The 27,644-nt window shown below is 38.1% G+C and overlaps 1 protein-coding gene across 2 annotated transcripts in view; it reads left to right on the plus strand.

Annotated features, from left to right (window-relative positions):
• MAOA (monoamine oxidase A) overlaps nt 1-27,644 on the plus strand; it is a 111,462-nt gene that overhangs the window by 72,433 nt on the left and 11,385 nt on the right. For both annotated transcript variants that reach the window (XM_069065739.1, XM_069065740.1), the window contains 8 exons: nt 2,169-2,310; nt 5,442-5,591; nt 5,919-6,078; nt 6,803-6,899; nt 12,843-12,896; nt 19,877-19,934; nt 25,700-25,797; nt 26,914-27,025. In XM_069065739.1, the coding sequence (XP_068921840.1) occupies nt 2,169-2,310; nt 5,442-5,591; nt 5,919-6,078; nt 6,803-6,899; nt 12,843-12,896; nt 19,877-19,934; nt 25,700-25,797; nt 26,914-27,025 (871 nt within the window). The remainder of the gene's footprint in view (nt 1-2,168; nt 2,311-5,441; nt 5,592-5,918; nt 6,079-6,802; nt 6,900-12,842; nt 12,897-19,876; nt 19,935-25,699; nt 25,798-26,913; nt 27,026-27,644) is intronic.

Below are 27,644 nucleotides of genomic sequence, written 5' to 3' on the forward strand. Positions count from 1 at the left end.
GGGTAAGTAACTTGCCCAAGGTCACACAGCTAACAAGTGTCTGGGATCAGATTTGAACTCGGGTCTTCCTGACTCCAGGCCAGTACTCTAACAACTGAGCTACCTAGCTATGAAGGTGCTACAGTAGATGTAAACTATTATTATGAGTCCAACATGGGATATAGTTGTGACCTCATAGACACATCCTTCCTTATACATGTTATCCTCAGTCCCTTTAAATCAATTGCTAATGCCATATGCAGAACATTGTGAGTCTCTTTATTATCCTATCATCACAGTTTAAGGGTAAACTTACTCTGATGTTCTGGTTTCACTGAAGAGAGGACAGAGCCAGGCATACAAAGTAAAGAAGAATCATTTAGGTCACCAAATCCTAAACAGCATCCAGGACCTGTCTGGGATGTATGCTGTTACCCTTGGCTACAGTAGGAGTTGCCCATCTCTGACTGGTAGTGCATTGAGGCCCCAGTTAAAATTTTAAAAATTCAATACCAATTGCTTTAAAGTGCCATTTACTAAGGTAAGTGTTTATGCTTTAGGCAAAGACTCTTCATGCTAAAATTAGAAAAAGTTATAAATGCGTATTATTGTTGTTATTATTACTCATTAGATGTTCAACCTTAATGAAATCTCTTTCTTCCTCTGTTCTTAAATAAAATTAAAAAGTACACATGAGCATATTCTGCCCATGCAACTCTCCTTTGAACCTGAAAGAATGCTGGACAAAAATCCATGACTTAAATAACATCCTGACTTTCCTAGAAGGAATCAGATAATTATATGCCAAAATTACAGTAAAATTGACTAAATTCGATTGCCTTAGGGGAGGATCAGGCCAAATTAGTGACACATCCGAATTGTAGCATATTTTCAAAGAAATATAGTTTTATAATTTTCATCTCTATGCAGTTACAACAAACCTAATAGCTAAGGCAAACAAGTGAAGGTCATTTAACTTTAAATGAATTCATGAGGATCACTTCTAATGAACTCATTTTGTAAGGTGTATAGAGAGTTGGTACTTAATACTTAGAAATAGTTTCTACCTACCTTCACAGGGTGATTGTAAAAGAAGTACTTTGTAAACTTGAAGTCGCTATTGTTGTTATTCTCTGAAGGAGGTTCTACTTTTAAAGGCCCTCTTTATGTGTCCAGAGAGAAGGTGCTTTACCCCAGGCTTGGGATTATCTAAGACTGATGGTCCATGAGTTCTCTCATCTTTCTCCAGATATGTGGTCCACCCCTTTATAGGAAACACTTGGTCAGAATGCAGTGAAAATAAGCTTATCTTTATTTGGAGTCAAAACCCATAATAAAAGTACAGACATCAAATAAGATTGAGAGAGAACAGGAGACTCCCAAGGGTATGCAATGTCAGTTTGCCAGGCAGTGATGAAGTAGGGCAGGGGAGGAAGTAAAGAAAATATAAAATTTTGGGAGGTCCCAGGAGTGGAAGCCATCAGGGAAACAGCAAAATTCTGTGAGGGCAGGTCACTCTTTAAGTTTGCTAATGAACCAGACAGCACTTAAACTGTTTATGATTATATTCAGTTTGGGGTTGCAGTTACACTAGCAATTGACTGTCATCTGACACTGACTCATATCTGTATCCTGGAGCCCCTTTACCCTGAAGAGCTCTTAATGCTCCCCAGTATCATATTCGTATTACCAAATGAATAGTGGTATGTATGAATTAGGAGATTTTATCTGAAATTTCCACTTTTTCCATAGTATATCATGACCCACGAACTTCCCTTTTCTCTAGAAACAGTACCCAGACTTTTGGCTTCATAAGCAAATAGGGACCATAGTAAAATATTTTGTAAGTTTAAGGACTTGAGGAAAAATTGCAAATATTAGGCATTTTCTTCCTGGTAAGCCATAATTTGTAAGAATGTTGAATGTTTAGGTTACTATAAGACTAGATCATATGAGGCAAAGCCAAAGATTTTCTGAAAGTGCGTCACACTTTGTTCCACGTCTAAACCAACCTTCCCCTCCCCCCTAGTCCAACAAAGACATTAGGAGAAAATAAGAAGATACGTGTTTTAGTGGTGATAGAAATGTGCACTAAAATAAACAAGAATAGATGGTTAATGATATATAAAGGAACATGGCTTATTGTATTTATGTGAGCATGTGTTTGGTCTTTGTTGTTCCTTTGGCAGAACTGCCAGGCAATTTGCTTTTCTTTTTGTGAACGTCAACGTTACATCTGAACCTCATGAAATCTCAGCCCTCTGGTTCCTGTGGTACGTGAAGCAGTGTGGGGGCACAACTAGAATATTTTCTGTCAGCAATGGGGGCCAGGTATGCATTGTCTTTCTTTTAACCTTACTTATGTTTAAGTCTATCTTTGTGAAAAACTGACAGTGGTTTCTTAATAACTGTCTTAATAGTTTGGGGAGTGAGTAAATGACAGCTTGAAAATTCTAGTATGAGCTCTTTTTTAAGTCATTTCTTACTTTCATTCTCCTCATTCCTGAAAAGAAAGTTTTAAAAGTTGGAAGCTCTCATTTTTCCTTTGAAATCAATCTCTTAGAAGTTAGAGAATGTACCTCCATCAACCTAGCTTTGCTTAATTTTGGAAGGTGTTTTCTCTCACTCCTCCTTTATAAAGAGATAGTATCTTGAGAAAGTTAGCCTTGGAACCAGGAGAACTTGAATTCAAATTCTGCCTCTGACACATCTTGGCTGTGTGACCCTGAGCAAATTGCTTAATGTCTCAGTGCTCAAGACAACTCTATTACTATAAGGTGCAGAGAAGACCTCTTATACCTCAATGGTATAAGACTTTCCTCAGCTGTAAGCCCATTATACAAATGAAATCATTATCTCTTTTACAGCCTACTATGGTATTTCCCTTAGTAACTTAAAGGAAGGATATGAATTGAAACAGTCTTTAATTTACTAGTCAAAAAACCCCATGCCATCCATTTATATATTAAACCTTTGGGGTATATATTTATATTTTCAGCCTCTACAATTCTTGGCACAGCTAGTAAATATGTATCTAATATTCATTCAAAATATTTTAAGACCCTGATCCTGTTTTAACCTTGTGTCTATTTGAAATTAAATATTCAATCTCTTCTCCAAAATAGCTTATGACTAAAGTGTGGTCACCCCTCACTCTGGGAACCTTTGCTGTGAGCTGTATAGATTAGTGGGGGTACCAGGATACAAGTATTTGCTCTCTGAGTCTTTTCTAGACTTTGTGGATGGAAGCTTGTAAGTGTCCCCTGATCTCAAGGGATTTATAACTAGTTGTAAAACAAGATGAACCTACGTGAAATGATTTCATACAACTCAGCATTTAAACATCAGGGCAAGCAACATAGTTTGATAAATGTCTTCATAGATGTAGTTTGGAGGAGTAAAACAGTGATCACTGCTAGCCTTTCAGTTTTGAGTCATCATTCTGGGTTCATACCCCCTCTGTGTGATATTGACTTATCCTTTCCCTAGGTTTTTCATTTGAGGTTTTGTCTGTGTATAATAAATAATAATGATTCTACTTTTGCTGGACCCAAAATCGGGAAGACTCATCTTCCTGAGTTAAAACCCAGCCTCAGACATTAACTGTGTGACCCTGAGTAAGTCACTTAACCCTGCTTGCCTCAGTTTCCTCATTTGTAAAATGAGCTGGAGAAGGAAATGGCAAACCACCCCAGTATCTTTGCTGAGAAAATTCCAAATAGATTTACAAAGTGTCGGACATGACTAAAACAATTGAACAACAACTTTGATACTAGATGATTATAACTTCATTGGTTCTTTAAAATCAGCCCTGTTTGTTTCCTTAATTCTCGTTAAAATAATACAATTTTGTGCATTTGTTATATTTAGCTGGAGTTTTGTGGTAACTAGAGGTGATGATTAAAATAAATAGAACTTAAGTTAGACTTTTGGTAGGTGTGGGACCTATGGCAAGTTACTTAACTTCTCAGACTCAGTTTCCTCATCTAAAAATGGGGATCATCAGATTTTTCTTTAAATATTTTTACTTTGGGAAGTTGTGTACTGAAAAGGTCCTTTCTGTAAGCTGTTAATGGTTTCTCATTGTTTTAAATCATGCAAATAATGCTAATTCAGGTATCTGTCAGAAGACAAGGAACAGACATAGGTTAAGTACCTGCTGTTTGCCAGGCATTGTGTTAAGTGCTTTACAAACCTGATTTGATCCTCATAACTCTTGAGAGGTAGGTGCTGTTATCCCCATTTTACAGTTGAAGAAACTGAGACAGACAAAGGCTAAGTGACTTGCCCAAGGACACACAGTACTACATTTCTGAAACCAGATTTGAACTCATATCTTCCTGAGTCCATGTATCACTCATCCCTTATCTCCCCACAAACACTGGTTTAAAAAATATATTTATTTATTTTTAGTTTTCAACATTAATTTCCATAAGATTTTGAGTTCTAAATTTTCTCCCCTCCCTTCTCTTCAACCTCCCCAAGACAACATGCAATCTGATATAGGCTCTACATATACATTCATATTGAACGTATTTTCTCTAATGGGAGAAATCACAAGAAAGAAGAAAGAAAAAAAGAGCAAATAGTATGCTTTGGTTTACATTCAGACGCCATAGTTCTTTTTTCTGGATGTGCATTTTCTGTCATGAGTCTTTTAGAGTTGTCTTCTATCCTTGCATTGCTAAGAAAAGCTAAGTCTATCAAATTCAGTCATCGTACAATGTTGCTGTTACGGTGTACAGTGTTCCCCTGGTTCTGCTCTCTTCACTCAGCATCAATTCATATAAGTCATTCCAGGTTTTTCTGAAGTCTGCCTGCTCATCATTTCTTATGCAACAATAGTATTCCATTACATTCATATACCACAACTTGTTTAGCCATTCCCCAATTGATGGGCATCTGCTTTTGGCCACCACAAAAAGAGCCCTGCAAATAATGTTAATTCAAGAATCTCTTGGAAAAGGATACTTTTTTCTCTATCCAGATGGGTCACTCACACAGCTAATTGTAATTATAGACATAAAATATCAAAAAATCCATTTCATTGACATGGGCATTTCCCTGTAGATATGCCTTAGTAGATGGTCTTCATGAGTAATTGTGGGTAAATAATATTCATACTGGCATAGGCATCTTTCTGGTGGTATACTTCTCTGAAAAAATCTTTAGTCGTAGTGGTTATGCCAGTGAAACATGAGCTCTGGGAGGTAGCTACACAAACCAAAGTCTGATTGTTGACTTTTTTATAATTTAGGTATATGCTACTTGATCTTCCTCTGTTTTTTTTTTCCATTATTGATATATATATATATATATATATATATGTATGTGTGTGTGTGTGTATATATATATATATATATATATATATATATATATATATAATTGAGTAGGATTTTTATATGTGTGTTTTTTACTTTCTTTCCTTCCATTTTCTTTCCCATCCCTCTCTCCTCTCTTAGGAAAGGAAATTTATTGGAGGTTCTGGTCAAGTTAGTGAAAAGATCATGGAACTTCTTGGAGACCGAGTGAAGCTGGAGCAGCCTGTATCCTATATTGACCAGTTAGGTGATAGTGTCCTTGTGGAGACAGCAAATCATGAGAGATATGAGGTAATTTCATTCAACATATTTAATGGGAGATATTTGTGATATAACTTTTAAATAATTGTAATAAACTTTCTTTTTCTGTGTTTGCTTTTTTCTTTGCTTATTTAAACATCTTTTACACCACTCATTACTGTTTGATTAATAGTGGTCTGTACCTTTTTCATCATTTTCATTAGTACTCTTTCTTGTTTATGTTTTGTTTTCCATAGTGATCTTATTTTAGTTGTTCGTGCTTACTGCTCAATGTCATTGAAAATGTAAAGGATTACGTTTCCACCTTTCTCAAAAGACTGCAGTCATAGTTAAGTTGATGTCATATGTGTGTTTTAGTGCAGATACGTAATTAGTGCCATCCCTCCAGTCTTAACTTGCAAGATCCACTTCCGACCAGAACTTCCATCAGAGAGAAACCAGTTAATCCAGCGTCTTCCAATGGGGGCCATCATTAAATGCGTGATGTATTACAAGGAAGCCTTTTGGAAGAAGAAGAGTAGGTTGCTCTTATTCATATACAACTCATATTAAATTGAGGAACCACATTGTGCTGAGAACCAGTGTGTACATTGGACATAATTTTTAAAAAAGAAAGAAACCCAGCTAATTCGAATAAAGAACAAGATTTCTTTATACCCCTTGATTTCATGAAGTGATCGCATTAATAGCTAAGTTCCCTGAATGCATATAGGACTTACTTAATAAATGTTTGTTGAATAAATTGAAGTGAATTGAATTATAAGATAAAAGGTAGAGGAGAGAGAGACTAAATTAATGACAGTACCACCAATGTCCCAGGTCTGACATAAGTATCATCAGTCTTTTCAGGACCTGTAAAAAAATTGACCTTGTTTTTAGCCTAGCATTTGTACCTGAAATAGAGAAATTTCCAGATATAGTTTTCTTCCCATACTTTTAACCAGTAGATCATCAGGGAGAATGCACTTAGTGATCTAGAACTTTCATGAAATTGTTCACGGCATATATTGGACAGGAATATTTCTTGACAAGGAGATGAAATATTTTCCCCTCTTTGGGCAGAACTTTCCCATGAATTCAAGTGTTTGTACTTAAGAGAGAATAAGTTGAAGATTTAAGAATATGTATGTTCAGAATTTATCATGTCTTTAGCAAATTGTGTTTGTGTGTAATTGTTCAGAACAACTCTGTCCATCTCTACTAATTTGTCATTATCTTGTTTTACTGCTCTCTTCCATAAGATTACTGTGGCTGTATACTCATTGAAGATAATGATGCTCCAATTTCAATCACCTTAGATGACAGCAAGCCAGATGGATCTATACCTGCCATCATGGGGTAATTAATTTAGAATTTTAAAATGCTTTATTTTTAAAATTAGAAAACTTTGTTGGGAAGTTATATTTGTTACAAAACATATCTAATACAAAGCTCGGTTTGCAATTGAAAAATTAGGACTTTAGAATTACTTCATTTTAATTCAGCAGACATTTATTAAGTGCGTATTACAAGCTAGGCACTGTGCTAGGCCCTGGGGACACAAAGACAAAACGAACTATATTCAGAGTAGATTTATTCAGAGTAATTTGTTGAGGGAGAACATGAACAACTGGGGGCAGGAAATAGACCAGAAATGGTCTTATACATTGTAGGATTTTAGGGAGTGACATTGATATGAATCTAAAGTGGAGCTTGAGATTCCTAGAGAGGCAGAGGAGGGCTTGAGAGGATTTGAGGGATGAAGGTGGAGAATGGAATGTCAAGTGTGGGGAAGAAAAAATAGGCTGGCTTGGCTGGTGGACTGTGCAGAGTGCATAAAGGGGAGTACTGTGGAATCAGTCAGAAAAGACAGGTTAGAGCTCAATTATAAAGGGCCTAAAATTCCAGACAGATGAATTTCTCTTTGATCCTGCAGGCAATAGGGAGCACCTTGAATTTTATTGTTTGGGGAAGTTACATAGACCTTGAAGAATATCAGTTTTACAACCATGTGTGGGGAAGATGTATTGGAGGAGACTAGAGATGGTCCATTTGGAGGCCATTATAGTAGTCCAGAAGGGAGATATTGAGGTCCTGAGCAAAACTGATGACTGTGTGACTGGAAGGGAATAGGTGTTGTGGAAGTAATATGACTTGATGACTGATTGATTGAAGTTGGGCAAAAGGGGAAAAAACACAGTTTATATTTGATCTTCAAAGAAATAGGGACCCATTCGTTTATAAAATGAGGGGAAGTGATGTGGTCAGGAATTCATTTAGGAATTAGAAATTTTCACGTAGGAAATTCATTAGGAAATTGCTTCAGGAAAATAATTTTGTTGGCTGTGAGGGTCTGAATTGGAACAGTGATAAGAAGCAGGGAAACCAATTAAGAAGCTATTACAATAGTCTGCGTGAGTGAGTGGTGAAGAGGGGCCTGACATAAGATAGTGGTTGTCAGAGTAAAAAGAAGGGACAAATGAAAGACATTTTGTAGATAGAAAATTCACAATTTGGCAGCTAACTGGATATGGGCAGTGAGTGAGAGGGAAGAGTTAAGGGTGACACTGAGGTTGCAGACATTAAGTAACTGTGGCTGGGAGGATAGAGAAGCCCTTGAGAGTAATAGAAAAGTTCAGAAGAGGGATGGGTTTAGGGGGAAAGATGATAACTATTTTGGACATGCTGAGTTTGAAATGCTTATGTGCCTGTTCCAAGTATCCAGTAGGCAGTTGGTAATGTGGAACTGATTCTCAGGTGGCAGACTAAGATGGACTATGTAGATCTGGGAGTCATCTGCATAGAGATACTAATTGAACCACCATGGGAGCTAATGAAGTCATGCATTGGGAGAGTGTAGAAAGAAGAGTACAGCAGGATAGAGCCTTGGGAAACACCTGCAATTAGTGAGTGTGATGTGGATGTTAATCAAGGAAAGGAGATCAAGAAGGAATCATCTATAAGCAAGAGGGAGAACTGAGGGGTGAGGGTGTGGAGTAGAAACATGACTTCCACTGGGCTCCGACTCCCACCACCTCCAATTCATGTAAAAGGTGAATCTAAACAAACTTTGGAGCTACAGAGCCCACAAAATGACACAGAGAAGCTAACCTCCTGCTGAGGACAGCCCAGCAATACAGCAAGGAGCAGCCAGCACAAGTGCTCTGGGAGCCGACCCCAGCCCCGTGCCAGCCGGAGGTCTTAGCCCCAGGGCAGGCCTGACCAGCCGCCAGCTGGAGGGTCTTCAGATCACCAGAAGCTGTGGTGGTTTCCAGAATTTTCAACTCATAGATGCTAAGGACAAAATAAGAGGTCAGTGCAGTATGGACTTTGGGATCCTGTGGTTTGGGAGTGTGTCCGCTTTTATCCCCTGGAGGGAGAAGCTGCTGAGGCACCTTGGCCAGGCAGCCGCCACCACGTGGCAGCTTTAGCTCCTGGCCTGCAGACTGTAGGGGGAGTAAGCTACCAGTCTGAGGGGTAATTGCTCTTGCGTTAACCTGCTTGGATCTGGATTCCTGTCGTGGGTGAAGGTTCTGGGATGTGTGACCAGCTTGCCAGAGTGTGTGGAAGCTTCAGAGAGGGCACCTAATTAATACCTTTGGCAGCTGAGAAAACCCCAGCAATTGGGACGAAGCTCCCCTCTCTGGTAGCAGAGTCCTACTGTGGCAGAAAACTCAAAAGTAATTGAGTGGCCAACATGAGCAGGCAATAGAAGCAAACCAAGCCAAGCAGTCCAACTTTACACTCCTATTTTGGGTACAAAAAGGATCAAAGCATGGAACAGGAGGAAGACAGAGAAGTTAGAACTCCTGCACCAAAAGCTTCCAAGAAAAAAATGAGCTGGTTACAGGCCATAGAGGAGCTTAAAAAGGATTTTGAAAACCAAGTAAGAGAAGTGGAGGAAAAATTGGGAAGAGAAATGAGAACGATGCAAGAAAATTACAAAATGAGAGTCAACAGCCTGACTGAGGAAAATCACACCTTAAAAAAATAGACTACCTCAAATAGCAAAAGAAGCTCAAAAAGGCAATGAGGAGAAGAATGTCTTAAAAAGCCGAATTTGCCAGATGGAAAAAGAATCTCAAAAGCTCACTGAAGAGAATCATTCCTTTAGAATTAAATTGGAGCAAATGGAAACTAATGACTTTACGAGAAATTAAGATACTATTAAACAGATCTGAAAAAATGGAAGGCAATGTGAAATATCTCATTGGAAAAACCACTGACCTGGAAAATAGATCCAGGAAAGATAATTTAAAAATTAATGGACTACCTGAAAGCCATGATCAAAAAAAGAACCTAAAAATCATCCTTCAAGAAATTCTTAAGGAAACTTGCCCCAATGTTTTAGAACCAGAGGGCAAAATAGAGGTTGAAAGAATCCACCAATTACCTCCTGAAAAAGATCCCAAAAAGAAAACTCCTAGGAATATTATAGCCAGGTTCCAGAATTCCCAGATCAAGGAGAAAATATTACAAGCAGCCAGGAAGAAACAATTTGAATATTGTGGAAACACAATCAGGATAACCCAGGATCTGGCAGCTTCTATACTGAGGGATCGAAGGGCTTGGAATATGATATTCCAGAGGGCAAAGGAGCCGGGATTAAAACCAAAAATCACCTACACAGCAAAACTGAGTATCATGTTTCAGGGGAAAATTTGCCCTTTCAGAGGAAAATATGCTCATTCAGTGGAATAGAGGACTTTCAAGCATACTTGATGAAAAAACCAAAATTGAATAGAGAATTTGACATTCAGATACAAGAAGCAAGAGAAGCATGAGAAGGTAAACAGGGAAAAGAAATCATAAGGAACTTATTAAAGTTGAACTATTTACATTCCTACATGGAAAAACGATAATTGTAACTTATGAAACTTTTCTCAGCATGAGAATAATTGAAGAGAATAGACATGTATGTGTGTATATATATATGTATACACATACATATATCTGTCTATATAGGAGTATATGTGGGTATATGAATACATATGTGAATTTGTGTGTATATATATATATATATGTATAAGTATACATAGAGAGCATAGGACCAGTTTAATGGGAAGGGATGATACTTAAAAGGTGAAATTAAGAGGTGAGGGAGGAATATAATGAGAGGAGATAGGGAGAGACATATTGGGGTAAACAATCTCATATAGAAGAGGTAAGGGAAATGGTTACCAAGGAGGGGAAGAACAGGAAGTCAAAAGGGAATGGGTCAACCTTATTCTCATTGAATTTGGCTTAGGGACGGAATGACATACACACTAAATAGGGTATCTCACCCTACAGGAGAGTAGGGGGGAAGGGGATGACAGAGGGGATGATGGAAGGGAGGGCAGGCCAGGGCGGGGGGTGTTGGAAGTACCCACTTTTGAAAAAGGACAGAATCAAAGTAGAGAATAGAACAAGTGGGAGATGGGATAAGAGGGAGGGAAATATAGTCAGTCTTTTACAATATATCTTCTGTGGAAATGTTTTGCATAACTTCACATGTGCAACCTATATTGAATTGCTTATCTTTCCAGTAAGGGTGGGTGACAAGGAAGGAAGGGAATGAATCTGGAATTTAAAGTTTTAAAGTCAAATGTTTAAATATGTATATATATATATATATGTATATTCTATTATCAATATTATTTTACATGTAAATGGGAAATAAGATATAGAGGCACTGGGGCATAGAGATCTACCGTACTCTACTGGGAAGTTGGAGGGGGTATGGGAGAAGATATGAGAGAGAGCAGATTGGAGGAGGGGATATCCAGTGGGATCGCTATTTTGGGGTGGTGGGTAGGGGAAAACGGGGAGAAAATTTGTAACTCAAAATCTTGTGGAAATGAATGATGTAAACTAGAAGTTAATAAAGCATTTTATTTAAAAAAAAGATGAAGAGAGCATTCACAAATTTAGGATGATCCACATTGTCAGATGCTTTCAGAGAGGTCGAGCAGGATAAAGTCTGGCAATGAAGAGATTGATCAGTCCACTTGCAGAGAGCAGCTTCAGTTGAGTGGCAGGGTCGAAAGCTACACCTCAAAGGACTTGGAGGAAAGGGAAAGGAGAGAAAGTAAAGGCACTGAGAATACTGGACCTTTTGATCATTCAGGAATCAGAGTAGAGGACCTTTTCACGTAAAGTAATGAATCTTGGGGCTTTCTGGATAAAAGCAGGGAAATTAGGACTCATTATGTCCCTATCTTTACAACTCATTATTACACCTGTGTGCAATTTCCAGAAAAAGGATAACTATATCTTATACTGATATTCATTCTTGGGTAGTTGCCCAGTAGAGGGGGTGGGGAATATCTGAGCATATATAGCACAACTCAGCACACAGCAGCTCCAGATGAGGGATTTTAGCCTGTGGAGTCAGGGAAACCCCAGAGTAAGTCAAGCTGCGGAATGATAGCTCTCCTCATAGTACTATGGAGCCTCTAAGATTACCCTTGTTTCAGGCTCTCAGAGTGTCATTTTTCTGTACATATTTATATACAAGGGGCCTTTTTTATGCCTGTCTTACAATCAGGACCACATCATCTATATTGGCCACATGATCCTTCAAGGATAAAGGGGTTTAGGCCATCAGAGATACGTAGGGAAGAATTGGGTTTGGAAATTCAAAGACCAGAGCCTCGTGGGCTCTAAGACACTTTACCTTTGCTTGACTTCTGACTCTGCTTTTACCATTGTGGTTTGGTCTTGGACAAATCACTAACTACTCTGGACCTAAATCCTCATCTCTAAAATGAAGGGCTCAGACTTGATGACCCAGAGACCCTTCCAGTTTTGAATTGATGATCCTGCTTATTATCATTCCTGAGGGTTATCCATGAAATAATGAAGAGTGAAAAGAGCAGAACCAAGAGAATATTGTATACAGTAACAGCAGTATTGTTTTAATAATGACTGAGCAAATAAATCATTTTGACTATTATAACCCAAATTAAGTATAAAGGACATATGAGGAAAGACACTATCTGCATCCAGAGAAAGAACTGATAAGTAGAAGTATGTATAGAATAATTATACATATAGATTATACACACACACACACCTATTTGTGTCTAATTGTAGCCATCTCTAGGGTGAGGGGGTGGGAGAAGGAAGGAAAAAAAAGGGAGAGGAAAAGAAATTTACATGACAATTTTATTATATATTTAAAAGGAATAGCAAGTTGTACATAATAGATTTTAAGTTTCATGTACAATCATCTTTTTTATTATACTATGTTATGGACTTGTTTTAGTCCATAAATTAAAAAAAATAAATATGTACATATATATATTTTTTTCTCATCAGGTTTATCCTTGCCAGGAAGGCTCATCAACTTGCCACCATTAGTAAAGAGCTAAGGTAAGAGCTGAATTTGAAAAAAATCTATTAAAACAAAACCTTATTGTATTTTGTTGTTCAGATCTATGATTTCATTGTTGGGAACCCCCATTCAGATAACTCCCTGTAATCCCACAAATCAGCATCTGTCCTGTGATTTAAAGTAGTGAGAAGCTCTGTGGCATCCACTAAATAAGGAAGAATTTATGTGCCTATCCTTCTTCTGAAAAGTACTGGTTGTGTGACCCTGAGCAAGTCAAGTATTAAAATGTCAGCTTCATTTTAAATGGGCTCATTTGGAGGGTTTCCATAGAAAGAGTGATGAAAGAGTCCTGGACTTACTCTTAAAAATGGAGGAGAATACCTTAGAAATCATCGAATGTAAGCTTCTTCTCAGCACAGAAACCTCATCTGCCACAGACTATATGAGTTGAGGGACATAGTGATGTAGGGGAACTTAAAAAAGAAGACTTGGATTCTTCTCTATTCCAGATACTCAGTAGCTGTGGGAAAAATGTCTCTTCCCTTTTAGCCTCAGTTTCTTCATTTCTAAAATGGCAATAGTATTATTTAGACTACTTACCTCAAAGAGTTGTGACAAAAGTACTTTATAACCACTATAGAAATGTGCTTTGTAGTAATGTCCTTTTTTATAAGCAAGTGCCCCCATAGGCATTCAAACTTTTATAGTTATCTAGTTATAAATATGTAATAGTAATGTATTTTTGAATTTGAAGATCCCTTTGTGTTGGCAAAAGTAGCAGGTACTTAGACTTAGCACTTAGTAACTGATCAAGCCTCTGTTGGGGAAACAGAAGGTATGAACTCCTGTCTCCTGTTACTGATGGAACAGGAAGAGGTTGGCTGAAACAGGAAGCTAATGCTGTGTGTATATAAGGAAAAGCCCCAGAGAGGGACAGTCAGAATTTCTTGGAACCAGCATCTGGTGGCAGAGCAGCTACAAAAGAGAGAATGGAGAACTGAGCCAGAATTTCCTGAGAACTTGTGGTGGTGGAGCTTCTTCTGAACAGGATCCCAGGAGCCTGGAATCCAGAGCCAGGAGCCCAGGTGACTGAGGAAGCATTACTGGGATGCTGAGACTTTGTTTGTGGCTTGGTTGAGCCTTGAATTCCCTGGAGCAGAAATGGTGAAGGATCTGACATGGACCAGACCCTGTGAACTTCAGTGTGGAGCAGGACCTACCCAGAGAGGTGGAGAAGGAACTGGGAGCTGTCTGCCATTGAACCTAAGTGACAGTCTGGTGAATCCAGGTGGAATCTGGGACCATGGAAGGGGATCCAGGGAATATGAGAACAGGCCCTAAGTTAAGATGAAAAGACCTCTCCTTGGGTGGAAGACTTTGACTATATGATTGTTACTGATAAGTGACTGATTGAGTTAACTTAGTTGCCCCATGAGTGGAAGATTTTGACTGATAAGTGACTGATTGATAAGTGACTGATTGAGTTAACTTAGTTGCCTTGTGAGTGGAAGACTTTGACTATTGTACTTTGAGACTATATTGTGAATATTATATTGTGATTTTCTGTGATAAGTTGTAATATTGTGAATGCTGTACCTTGATTTTCTGTGAAAGTTTTGCTTTGATTTGTTATGGAATAAATAAAGGATCACTATACTGTGTAATCAGAACTTCAAAAGCTGTTCACAGTAGCATTCTTCTGGAAAGCTGCTTGTGCATGGCATTACAAAATACTTCAACAGATTGTTGTTGTCATCGTTCATTCATTTTAATTGTGTTCCACGCCTCCTGACCTGTTTGGGGTTTTCTTGGCGCAAATATTGTAATGGTTTGACATTTCTTCTCCAGCTCATTTTACAGATGAGGAAACTGAGGCCAAAGGGGTGAAGTGACTTGCCCAGAGTCACACAGCTAATGACTGGTTGAGGCCACATTTGAACTCAGGTAGATGAGTCTTTCTGACTCCAGTCCCAGCTTTCAATCTACTTTGCCACCTAGCTGCTCATTTATAACTGATTATCACATATCAGTTATAACCTTTATGTCTAAAGCTATAAATTAACTTTGCAAATGTAGATAAGATTTGTCCAAGTAAGAAAAAAGTTGATTTTGAAAATTTCAAAATGATAATAGCATAATTTTGAAGAGAATTTATAGGAATGAAAGTGTCTAGTTAAACTTTGATTCAAAATTATGATAAACACAGTTCTACAAGAGGCTTTGGAAAGTACTTGAAACAAGTACAGGCTCTAAGAAGGTTGCTTTGATAAGGTTGAAAAACCACAAAAAGCTGTAGTAGTTAGTTTCCTTTTTGGTTATAAGTTGTTTGTTTTACTTAAATCAAAGCTATGATGGTATAAATGGCTCTAATATCAATGATTCTCTGAACTTAAGCAGTTTCTAGATGATTAGCCTATTGGCAAATGATTTTGCAAATGTAAGCCAAACTATATCTAATAATTATTTAAATCTACAGATATTTTAAATTAGAAAATTGGTTCTTTCCTTAAAAAAAAAGTCTTAAACGTCCTAGGACAAAACATACTCAGTGCTTTTCCGTATAAGGTAAAAACAGCAGACTTTAAAACTTCAAGCAGCAAATAACTTTTGAAAAAGAAATCAATGTGCCTACAGTTTCCTGAGTCACATGTCTGACCATGTCACTTCTCTCCTCAAAATCTCCAGTAGCTGCCTATTACCTCTAGGAATATAAATGCCTCTGTTTTCCATTCTGGCCCCAACCTACCATTCTGGCCTTATTATATATTACCCTTTTTCAAATACACTTCAGTTTAGTAAACTTGGCCTTCTTACTGTTCTATACAAATGGGTCTCCATTTCCAAACTCTGTCTTTGTTCAGATTTTCCTCTGGGCCTGTATTATACTCCTTCCCTTACTGCCATCTTAGAGAATCTTTGTTTCCTTCAGTGCTCAGCTCAAACCACACCTGCTACAGGAACCTTTTCCTAATCCTTCCAGCTACCAGTGACCTCCTAACATCTCTTTATATACCTTTCTACTGAACAGTTCGAGTGCCCAGGGGAGGGCAACCAGAATTCAGAAAGGCTTTGGGGTCCCGGGCCATATGAAGACTGGCTGAGGAAATTGGGGCTATTTTGAGTATCCTGCAGAAGAAGATACTGGGATGTGAAATGAGCAGTCTGGAAGCATTTGAAAGGCTGTACTTTGGAGCATGGCTCAGACTTCTTTCTGCTAGGCCTCAGAGGGCAGAACTTAGAGCGATGGGGAGATGCTGCCAGGAGGCAGATTTAGGATTGGGTGGGGAAAACGCTTCTTACCAGTGAGCCATCCAGAAGTGGAAAGGGCTGCTGGGGTGGAAGAGGAGCACCGTGTTTGTTCTCTCTTCTCTGAAGGAATTCAGACAAAGACCAGAGGATCCCTTGGAGGGGGATCACATAGATGGGATTTCTGTTTAGGTGGGAGCTGGACTAGCAGGTTACTGAAATGCAGGCCCTATTCTAACCTGTAACCTAAGCAACTGCTTAAAACTGACTGGTGAGTGGTGGTGGTGGTGGTGGTGGGGACAGCCAGGGTAGGGTTGGATGGTGGCTTTGCCTCTGTTCTGTCCTGGCTGCCACTTCCTTCTCTCATCACCAAAACTTTCTACACTGGTATGTGTTGACCATTGAAAATGTGCTTGAAGGTGTGAGAGTTTTATGGGGAAGGTAAGTGGGGGAGGGCAGTTCCTTTGTTCATTATCCACAGAGGCTCTTTGGGCCTCCTCTAAAGGGACTTAAGTGAGGCCATCCCTATAGGAAGGGCTTCTGGGAAGACCGTCAGCCAGCTACTGACTCTGCTTTGTCACAGTTGGATACCATGTGAGAATATGTGCGTTTTTTAAAGTGCCTCTTCATATAGATTTACTTTCACTCCCTGCTCCTTTCTCAATACAGGGAAGTCAGGCCTTTGTTTTACTGCTTGTGGAGGCTTTTCATTTGTCCTTAAAGCTTTAGGCAAGTTTTTGTCACCTATTTAGATACATTAGAGGTCTCCTATCACCTCTTTATGTATCTATCCATGGGCATGATGTCCCCTCAGACAGAACATAAGGTTCTCCACAGGGGCTAAATCTGCTTCCTTTTTGTCTTTTTATACCTAGCCCCTAACATAGTGCCCACCCTGCACATTGTAAGTGGTTGGTAAATGCTTATTAATTGATTGAAAATTAATCAATGGGGGGCGGCTAGGTGGTGCAGTGAATAGAGCACCAACCCTGGAGTCAGGAGGACCTGAGTTCAAATCCAGACTCAGAAACTTAACACTAGCCATGTGACCTTGGGCAAGTCATTTAACCCCAATTGCCCTACCTTCCCCCTCCAAAAAGCAAAAAACAATAAAATGAAAATTAATCAATGCCTTCTCCAACATGTAGATTTTACATCATGAAAACTATTAGGGCTTTATAAACTTAAGAGTTCAAGGTAAAAATTCAGTTCAACAAATAGTCACTAAGGTCTTACCATGTGCAAAGTATCATTTAAAAGGATGTAAAGACAAAAGTGAGAATCCTCATCTTCATGAAACTTACATTCCACTGAGGCAGATATAGTATATAGGCAAATTGGTGTCCTACAAAGTATTTTGAGGAGGGAGAAGAAAACAGCCATTAACCAAAAATGCTTCCTGGGAGAATTACCACCCAAGATGACCTTAAAAGGAGACAAGATTCTGAGGGGCAGAAATGAGGAGGGAATGCCATTATAAATAAATAAAAGGTGAGAAATGAAGTGTTGAGTTTGGAAAATAACTTGGAGTCTGTTTAGCTGGAACAGGGAGTAATGTGGAGAGGGAGGGTAATATATATTGTGTATTTGATCCTGGAGGCACTGGGGAGCCCACTGAAGATTTTTAACCTGAGCAGTGACATTATCTGAAAACATAGAGCAGGGGTGGGGAACCTGCGGCCTTAAAGAGCTACATGTGACCTTCTAGGTCCTTAATTACAGCCTTTTGACTGAATCCAAATTTGTAAAATAAGGACCTAGAAGTCCACATGTGGCCTTAAGGCCAGGCTGCAGGTTTCCCACCCTTGGTACAGAGGGAGAGATAAGAAGCATGATGGTGAAGATTCAAGGTAATCTGTAAGATTCAAGGTAATCTCTGTAATCTCACTTTTCTTCAGACTCGTGTGAGCCTTCACAGTTGCCATTTTTAAGAAGTATCTCTAAATTTAGTGATCAAAAAAAGCACTCTCTTGTGATCTCATATCCCTAACTACAGTTGTATGACATTTCTCAGGAATTCTCTCTCTCTTTCTCTCTCTCTCGCTCTCGCTCTCTCTCTCTCTCTCTCTCTCTCTCTCTCTCTCTCTCTCTCTCTCTCTCTCTCTCTCTCTCTCTCTCGCTCTCGCTCTCTCCCCCTCCCTCTCCCTCCCTGCCTCCCTCCCTCCCTTTTTAAATCTTCCACAATAAAACATTGGCGCTAACTTGTAAGTTTGTATCCCATAATTCTAAATTCTGCTCCTACCTGAACATTCTTTCCCTTTGGAATAGAAGCAGCAACATGTGAACTGAGAATTGGGTAAATTGACCCATGGATGCAAATGTCCATTAATCAGTTGTTATAACTTGGGGATATTTGAAAATGGTGTGTATCACCATCCTTTGAAGTTGGAGTCTTGAAATGTATCCATCGCTTTCCACAAAACATCCCCGTGTCAGAAGATAAATATTTTCTGTTTTATTCTACACCTTAGGGAAAGAGAAACATCTCAGTAGGGTATTTTATGTACTTTGTGGCCAAGCCAGAGCTTCGGGAATAGGAGGCAACTCTTATTTCATTGGAGATAATATTGTCACCATTCACTACTCTAAATATTCCCATAGCCGCAGACAGACAAAACCAGTGGAACTCATAGAACCCACTCTCTTTTGTTACATACAGACTTATGCCCTAGGTGCATAATTATGCATGCCCATTGAATCCCAAGGAAGCAACAAAAATTCACAGTAAGTGTAGGACCCAGAAATCTAAGACAGTCCAAGGAGCTACAACAGCATTCTTTGTTACTGAGATAACTGAAGGATTCAGAACTTGGCATTCAATCCTCCAAGCTTATAACTAAACTATGGGTATGGAATTTAGATACTAATCAAGGCTAAAGAGATATCATCAAATAGATATTATGCAAAATTCCTTAAGAATATATGTGGTTTACTTCATGTAACATTAATGTTCTCAAAATAAGTGATAGTCCTTGAAATCTTAACATGGCATTTATAAGATAAATAATAAGATATTCTGTGTTATTTAGCAGCTATTAAAATTATGGAAACTCAGAACCCTAGAGGTAGTCTATGTTGAAAATACAAACAGGTTTAAGATTAAAGATTAAAATTAAATTAATTTGTGATAGAATCCATAATGGATTCTAAAGAGAAGTTAGAAAAATGGAGGTATAATCTTTAACATCTTGATGTGACATCATAGCAATTGGCTATAACCCTGAATGAACTTTTCCTTGGTATGTAACTCAGTGTCAGAAACAAAATCCTAGACTGTGGGTTAGAGCATTGGTATGCACGAATCTGGTATTCTGCACTCTTTCAAATGCTAATTAAGCCTTACCTATTTATTATTTCAGACAGAGTATAGGATTTGGAGAGAGAATCTTATTATAATATATAGTACTTCAAAAACTTATAGGAAGTACAACTTTTTGTCCAGAAAAATGACTTAGAATCAATACCAGAACTTTTTTCCTGTTTCCCTCTACTGTCTAATAGAAGGTTGTTATTGAAATAGGCATTACAGAAAGAAGAAGCTTAAGGCTTAGGCATCATCAAATTGAATATAAGAATTGGCATTATCATGTAGTAATTTTAATTACAGTAATTTATTTGTAATTGTAAATTTGTTATTTGTCTACTAAAGCAGATTTGGATGCTTGAGTACTCAGAGAACACAAATTTGGAATTACTGATTCTATTCTGTGACAAGTTATTGGAACTTAAAGTTTTATCTTTTTGTTCTTAACTATTTTGTAATTTCTTGTAGGAAGAGGAAAATCTGTGAACTTTATGCAAAAGTGTTGGGATCACAAGAAGCTTTGCAAGTAAGCAATTATCTTTAAACCATGGATATATTCTTCTGCTCGATTTAGGTGGTGAAGCACAATGCAAATGATACTTTCCCAGTAGTTCTATGAGAAATACATGAAAGAGATCTGTTTAGTTTTGAAGATTCATGTTAGGAATTCAAAGAAATTTAAAAAAACATAAAAGTTCTCAAGTGCAAATAGTATCTGATCCATAAGGTCACAAAATTCTTTATTAAACAAAGGTATAATTGAAAAGCTGATCATTAATTCCATTAAAGTTCAGCATCTTCATTTACTGTCTCACAGGGCAGATTAGTTTAGTGGTTCCAAGGGGAGAAAGTTGTGTTTTTCCTTAATCCTTAGTTCTGCACTATTTCCTTATATGCATTTTATTATCCTTCCTTCCCAAAGTCCTTAGCCATTTTTTTTAAGAAAGAAAGCTTTCAACAAATATTAAATTAAAGTCTAGTAAAACAAGTTCCTATATTGACCATGTCCAAAAATGTATGTCTTTTTGGATTTTAATTCCATCACCTCTGACAGGAGGTTGATAGCGTTCTTACTCTCAGTTCTCTGTTTCCATAATTTATCATTGATCATAATTACCAAAGACTTTGAGTTGTTTTCCAAGAGGAGAATGGTAGACAGTATGACATCCATCCTTGTCAGCAGCATCCAGTGACCAAGAATAAGGATCATGAGCCACATCTTTTGTCTTGAAAGATAATCACAAGAATCTTAAGAAAACAGGATAAAACTCAGGGCAGCTAGGTGGTGCAGTAGATAGAGTGCTTGGCCTGGAGTCAGGAAAACCTAAGGTCAAATCCAGCCTCAGACTCTTACTATCTGTATGACCCTGCGCAAGTCACTTAACCCCTATTTGCCTCAGTTTCCTCAGCTGTAAAATGGCGGAAATTAAACCTTGCAGGGTTGTTGTGAGGATCAAATGTCTATAAAATGCACTAAGTTCAGTTTCTGGCACAAAGTTAGCACCATATAAATGCTTAATACCTCCCTTTAACTTCTCTATAACCTTTAGCACCATCAATCACCTTCTTCTCTGTGACATTTTCTTCTTTCTAGGTTTTTGAGACTCAGCTGTCTCCTGGTTTTCCTCTTACCTATTAGGCCACTCCTTCAGATCCAGTTCCAAAGTCTCCTTTGCTGGATCTTCATCCAGGTCAATCCTAATCACTGACCATTCCTCAAAGCTCTGTTCTGGGCCCTCCTCTCCTCTCCCTCGCTACTATTTCTTTTTTTTTTTTTTTAATTTGTTTGTTTCCTTTTAGTTTACAGGATTCAATTCCACAATTCCTTGAATTTCACATTTTGTCCCCCTTCCTCCCCTCCCTCCCATGGCGGCTTATAGTCAAGTATAGGATCTGTAAATACTTTCATATTATACATTAGTCAGGTTATAAGGACAGATTGTACCAGATGAAATGAAAAATGGTAAAGAGGACATAAAACCAAATAAGAGAACGATAAAGATCAGATATTTTGCTTCCACCTGGATATAAACTTAGTTCTTTCTAGATCTTTCTCTGGGTGCACCCTCTCTACTATTTCATTGGGGGATCTCATTAGTTCCCATGGATTCAGTTATCATCTGCATGCATATGATTCTCAGGTCTGTTTATGTGGCCCTAAACTTGCCCCTGACCTCCAGTTTCACATTTCCAGCTGCTTGTTAGATGTCACGAACTGCATTTCCTGTAGATATCTTAAACTCATTATGTTAGACTGAACTTTTACTCTCTTCCTTATTTCTTCCCTCAAACTTTCCCCTCTCCCTAACTTTCCTGTTAGTGGAAAGGGCACCATCGTTTCCCCAGTTACCAGACTTACAACCCACGTGCCATTTTCAACTCTTCATACTCTGTCACCCCTGTGTCTAGTCTGTTGTCAAGTCCTCTTGCTTCTACCTTTGAAACATCTATCATAAATGCCATCTCTTGTAGTGTGACACTGCCACTCCCCCCAGTATAACTCCTTGTTACTTCATACCTGGACTGTTGCCAGAAATTTCTGGTTGCTCTCCCTGTCTCTAGTCTCCCTCTGCTCCAGCCCATCCTCCTCTCAGCTGTCAAATTGGGCCTGACTGTGTCACCCCCATATTCATTAAACTCCGATGGCTTCCTCTCCCTCCAGGATCAAATATACAATCCTTTATTAGAATTTTAAAGTTCTTTATAACTTTTTGTCTCTTTCTGCCTTTTCAGTCTTCTTAACACCTTGCTCCACTTTACAGAATCTGATCTGATGACCTCCATATTGTCCTTCCACAAGACACTCATCTTCTAACTCTGCATTTTTACTGCCTATCTCCTATGCCTGGAAGTTCCCCTCCTACTCACTCTTCTGGCTTGTTTCAAGTCTCAACTAAAATCCCAACTATTACCTCTCCTGTTTTACATGATATTGCCAAGATAATTGACTGTGATCCAGCAATGTTTTATTTCCCAATTAAATATAAAAACTATTTTACATTCATTTTTTTAAATTTGATTTCCAAATTCTCTTCCTTCCCTCATTCCTCCCTGAGATATCTGCAAGAAACCTAACTCCCCTTAAATGCTGATTATGCCTGCCCTCCAAAATTACCTACAAATTTTCTCATATATATATATGTATATGAGCTCAGGACTACTTTTGCCTTTCTTTGTAACCCCACCTCTTGGCACAGTGCCAGGTCCATAAGTGCTTAAAAATTCTTCTTGATTTGTTTAAATTATTAAGTGCATTTAGATGAACAGTCCATAGAACTTGTCCATCCCTATGTGTATCTGGAACAGATAGTAAAAATAGATTATGAATTAGGTCCATAATGGAAAAGGAAGAAGGGAACAGGCTAGATTGCTTTCAAGATATTGCAAAGCACCTTTATTGCCCTCAATTTCAAATAAAAATACAGGCTCATCCTTTTCATAACTGGCTTCTACTAATATTGTTATTTGGTTCTAAATTGTGGGGAATAATTTCTGAAAAACTTAGTATTACTATTACACAGAAGGCAATTGGGAAGAATAGTGTGAGAGAATTTGTTGAATTTTGATAATCTCAGTCTGTAGAATTCTCCAATCTAATAGTCCTCTATCACAAAAAAATGAGGTTAATGTCATGACCTGTTCTATTTTTAAAAAAATATTCTATCTCCCAGTTACATGTAAAAACAATTTTACATTCATTTAAAAAAAATTGATTTCCAAATTCTCTTTCTTCCCTCCCTGAGATATCAGTTTGATATAGGTTATACATATGCACGCAGTGCAAAACATATTTCCATCTTAGTCATGTTGTAAAAGAAAATACACACCAAAGAAAAACCTGTGAAAAATAGTATGCTTTAGTCTGCATTCAGACTCCATCAGTTTCTTTTCTGGAGATAGAAAGCATTTTCCATCATGAGTCCCTTGGAATTGCATGACCTGTTCTTGATTAAACCTCTTATCATTAACTTTATTTTCCAGACTTTCACCCACCATCACTTCTCACTGCCATAGAGGTTGAAGAGTTGATTCTTATTTTTCTTTTTTTTTTGAATAATAGGAAAACATTTGTCCTTCCCCAGTTCTCCATCACCTCTCCTCTTCTGCATGATATTGTCACAATCATTGACTGTGATCCAGCAATTATATCTCCCAATTCACTGTAGTATTTAATTCATCCAGACCTCCTTATTTTCTCTTTATTTACCTTGGTTTTCTGTTACTTATTAAGTCAGTTTTTATCTTTTATGTTCTAAAGATAATTATCCTTAGCAGAGAAAACAAAAAAAATGGATCAGCTAAGTTGTCTTTCCATTGTCACTTATCATCATTGCATTGATTTCAAGCCATCACCCTTTCCCCTTCTTTTTTCCAATATAGCTTTCTTAAAATAAGTTTTGGTTATTAGTCAACTCATTCTGAGCTATAGTTCTCCTGACCCTCCTCTTTGAGGGATTCTGCATTTGGTGTAACTGTGTGACAGAACAGATAAAGCACTTGGTGTTCCTCATGCCTTTTTGAATCCTACCTCATGCACTCACTAGGTTCCAACTCTGGGCTAGTAATTAACACTTTCAGCCCGATTTCCTCATTTGTAAAATTGAGGTGATATCAGTGCCACCTATCTCAGAGTGGTGAAGATCAAATGAGGTAATACATGTAATGTACTTTGCAAGTCCAGATTACATCGTTAGCTATTAATGTGCAACCTTTGCTTCCTGCCCTTGTTTCTGTCATCTGTGCATCTTTTAAAAATTGGTTCTTTTGGGGCGGCTAGGTGGTGCAGTTAATAAAGCACTGACCCTGGAGTCAGGAGGACCTGAGTTCAAATCCGACTTCAGACAACACAAAAACTAGCCGTGTGACCTTTGGCAAGTAACAACCCCAATTGCCCTCCAAGAAGCAAAAAATAAGTAAATAAAATCTAAAAAAAAAAATTGTTTTGTTCCCTGAACATTCACATAGTTCTCTTTAAACATCTTCCTCTTTTAGACATTCTTGTACTGATTCTTCTCGTGTCTTTGGAATTTAATTCTTCAAAGCTCCCCAGCCCTCTCAGCATGATTTCTCCAGTAGAATTTTAGGTTACCGAATCTTACCTACTATTCTTTCTTTAAATCCTTATAAAATCTATTTTCCTTCAGTTTAAAAGATGATTCAAGGGGCGGCCAGGTAGCACAGCGAGTAAGAGCACCGGCTCCAGTGTTGAGAAGACCTGGAGATCGAATCCTGGGCTCAGACACTTAGCACCCACCCAGAAACACCTGGCTGTGTAACCTTGAGCAAGTTACTTAACCTCAATTGCTTTAAAAAAAAAAGATGATTCAGATATCTGTTACTTTCTTCTATAACAAACTTAAATATGGGATTGTCACTCGCCTCCAACAATCCCTTCATGACTACCTCAGCAATCAGTTCCTTCTTTAATAGTGAGAAGCATGGGGCGGCCAGGTGGCACAGTGAACAGAGCACTAGCCCTGGAGTCAGGAGTACCTGAGTTCAAATCCAGCCTCAGATACTTAACACTTACTAGCTGTGTGACTTTGGGCAAGTCACTTAATCCCAATTGCCCTGCCTTCCCCCCTCCAAAAAAAATACAAAAAAAAAAAGTGAGAAGCAGATCCAGAATAGCAACTTCCTTTATTGTTTCCTCTGCCTTTTGAAAGTTGTCATTGAGGCAAGCCAAAAAATCTTTAGTGTCTACTTCTGGAAGAGAGATACCCAGATAATTAAAATCCCCTCTCACTACTATAATTATATTTTTCTGCTGTCAGTACTTTGATTTGTTTCTGGAACTCCTAAGCTATTCAGTCCTTCTGCCTACATTTTTTGTGGTGACACTGTCCCAAATGTCCCCCCCCCCCCCCCAAAAAAAGTTTCCTTTCTCTGATTTCCTCACTTCAGGAAATCTTCTTACTCCTGTATTCTAATCCCCTTGCCCCCCTCCCACATACACATGCGTTTTTACCTGTGTTATTCCTTTTGAATAAGTATGTCCTTCCAGACAGTATTCTGGTCATTCCTAATATAACCTCAGAAATATCCATAAAATTAAATCGATTGGCATGCGTATATAAACCCAGGTCTTCTGGCACTGAGTCTATAGCTCTATTAATACCATGCTGCCCATATTAAGGCCACAGTATGGGTGAAAGTTAAATATTCACCATTCATTGGTATAAAGTAGGTGGGTTTTGTTATTCTTTCTATTGGGGATAGATTCTTTGTTTTCCTTCATTTCAGCATTTCAGCTTTGTTTTCTCTTTGTATCATTTCCTGTGAATCTTGTAGCCAGTGCATTATGAGGAGAAGAACTGGTGTGAAGATCAGTATTCCGGAGGCTGCTACACGGCCTACTTCCCCCCAGGGACCATGACTCAGTATGGAAGGTACAAGTAAACTACTTTTCTTTTAGAAGAGCGATAGGGTTAAGGGCTAAGAAGATAAATAAAAGACAAAAGTAGAAAGGTGATCAAAGATCTTACAGTTTTTAATGAATCTATGCAACATGTAAATTTGTAGGAACCTGGGTATCAGTTTTTGCTTGGTTTTGTAAAAGAGTTGAATAATAGTTTACTTGGTTTTTATTGGGAAGTAGGTAACTAACTGAAGAGAGGCCAGCCATAGTATTTGAAGATGAAACAAGATTTTAAAGGGAAGTCATAGTATTTAAAGATAAGATAAGATTTTTTCATAAGCAATAAAATCAAATACAATGAAATAGCTTTAGTTAACAGGACATAGACAACAACAGAATAACTCAAGACAACAAAATATTTTATCTTCAGAGAGGGCAACCAGTCAGCAAAAGAATGGGACCAGATACAATTGAAGTCAAGAAATGCTAGATTGGAAAGAAGGAAAGCAGAGAGCCCTAGGAGAAGAGAAGGAAGCAGTTAGATTCCTACTTTGCCCATCCTTCTTCCTTATTCTTTTTGCCAAGAAACCTTTTCATGTGTGAAATATTCCCCCTGCCTTCAGTTACCATGGTCTTTAACTTGCCAGAACTGTCACCTTGTCTTCCATCTTCCACTTCCAGGGTTCTTGTACTCCCCACAACATCCTTTATTGCTCTTTCACTCCTCACCCCAAGCCTTGGCAATAGGGTATTTTAAAGAGCTTATCATGTTAAAAAGGGGGGGGGAACCAAATTTGATTGTTGTCAGTAGTTCGTTAATGGCACAAAACATCTGTGATACAGCCTAAGGAGTGAAAGAGTTAACAGGAAATTTATTTCACCAAAATAATGATGCTTATTGAAAATAAATAAATTTCTTTTAAAGATTCCTGTAATGTATTTCTGACTATGCATGGAGTGAGGTTAGTCTCCAGCTACCTAATAATTTGATCTTTGCCTGACTTGGTGCTTTCATTTGTAGAAAGCAGAGAAGTTGTTTGTTTTTTGAATAATTGAGCATATCCCACTATCCCCATTGTGAATATGTTATTTGGCTCTTATCATCTTCCCAGATGACTCTTTTTGACTTCTCTTACTCTCTTTGTAGAGTTATCCGCCAGCCAGTTGATAAGATTTATTTTGCTGGGACAGAGACAGCAACCTATTGGAGTGGATACATGGAAGGAGCAGTGGAAGCTGGAGAAAGAGCAGCTAGAGAGGTATGTACAGGAGAAAATGGAATAATACACTATAAATAATTCTATTGTTAGTTTACATTTCTATAGCACTTGTTCATTTATAAGATAATTTGCTAACAACAGCCTGTTGGCAGCAGGTTGCATAAGTATCATCTTTATTTTTCCAAATGAGGAAAATGAAGCACAGAGAGTTTGTCACTAGCCCAAAGTCATAGAAATAGTTAAATCAAAGAAATAGGATTCAGACTTGAGTCCTCATTTCTACTTTTCACCATACCACATTATACATATGCATTTTGTGAGTGAGGAAAGAGCATGGGTGGAGTGAATTATCCTTGCACAGAAAGAGGGACCACTTCCTTCTCAAGAGCCCAAAGCAAAGAGGTAGTTGTAAAAGAAGTAATTGAGAGAGGAAGCTTTATGTTGCACGGCCTCAAACTTTGCAGTGAAGCAGGAGATGAAATTTACCTACTTAGAGAAACTGAGTAAATTTAAAATGTAGATATTAATTTGAGAAAGATGTTAAATTTTTAGAACATCTGCAATAGAAAAGTTGGGAGTGCCAAAGAGGTCCATCATACATACACACACACTAAGAACTGATGATATATAACATTTTTGCCCTGAGAATATTTTAGAT

Source organism: Petaurus breviceps, unplaced genomic scaffold, assembly GCF_028583685.1.
Source record: "Petaurus breviceps papuanus isolate PSGF00001 unplaced genomic scaffold, PetGlider_PUasm1.0 90700, whole genome shotgun sequence".
Lineage (NCBI taxonomy): Eukaryota > Metazoa > Chordata > Mammalia > Diprotodontia > Petauridae > Petaurus > Petaurus breviceps.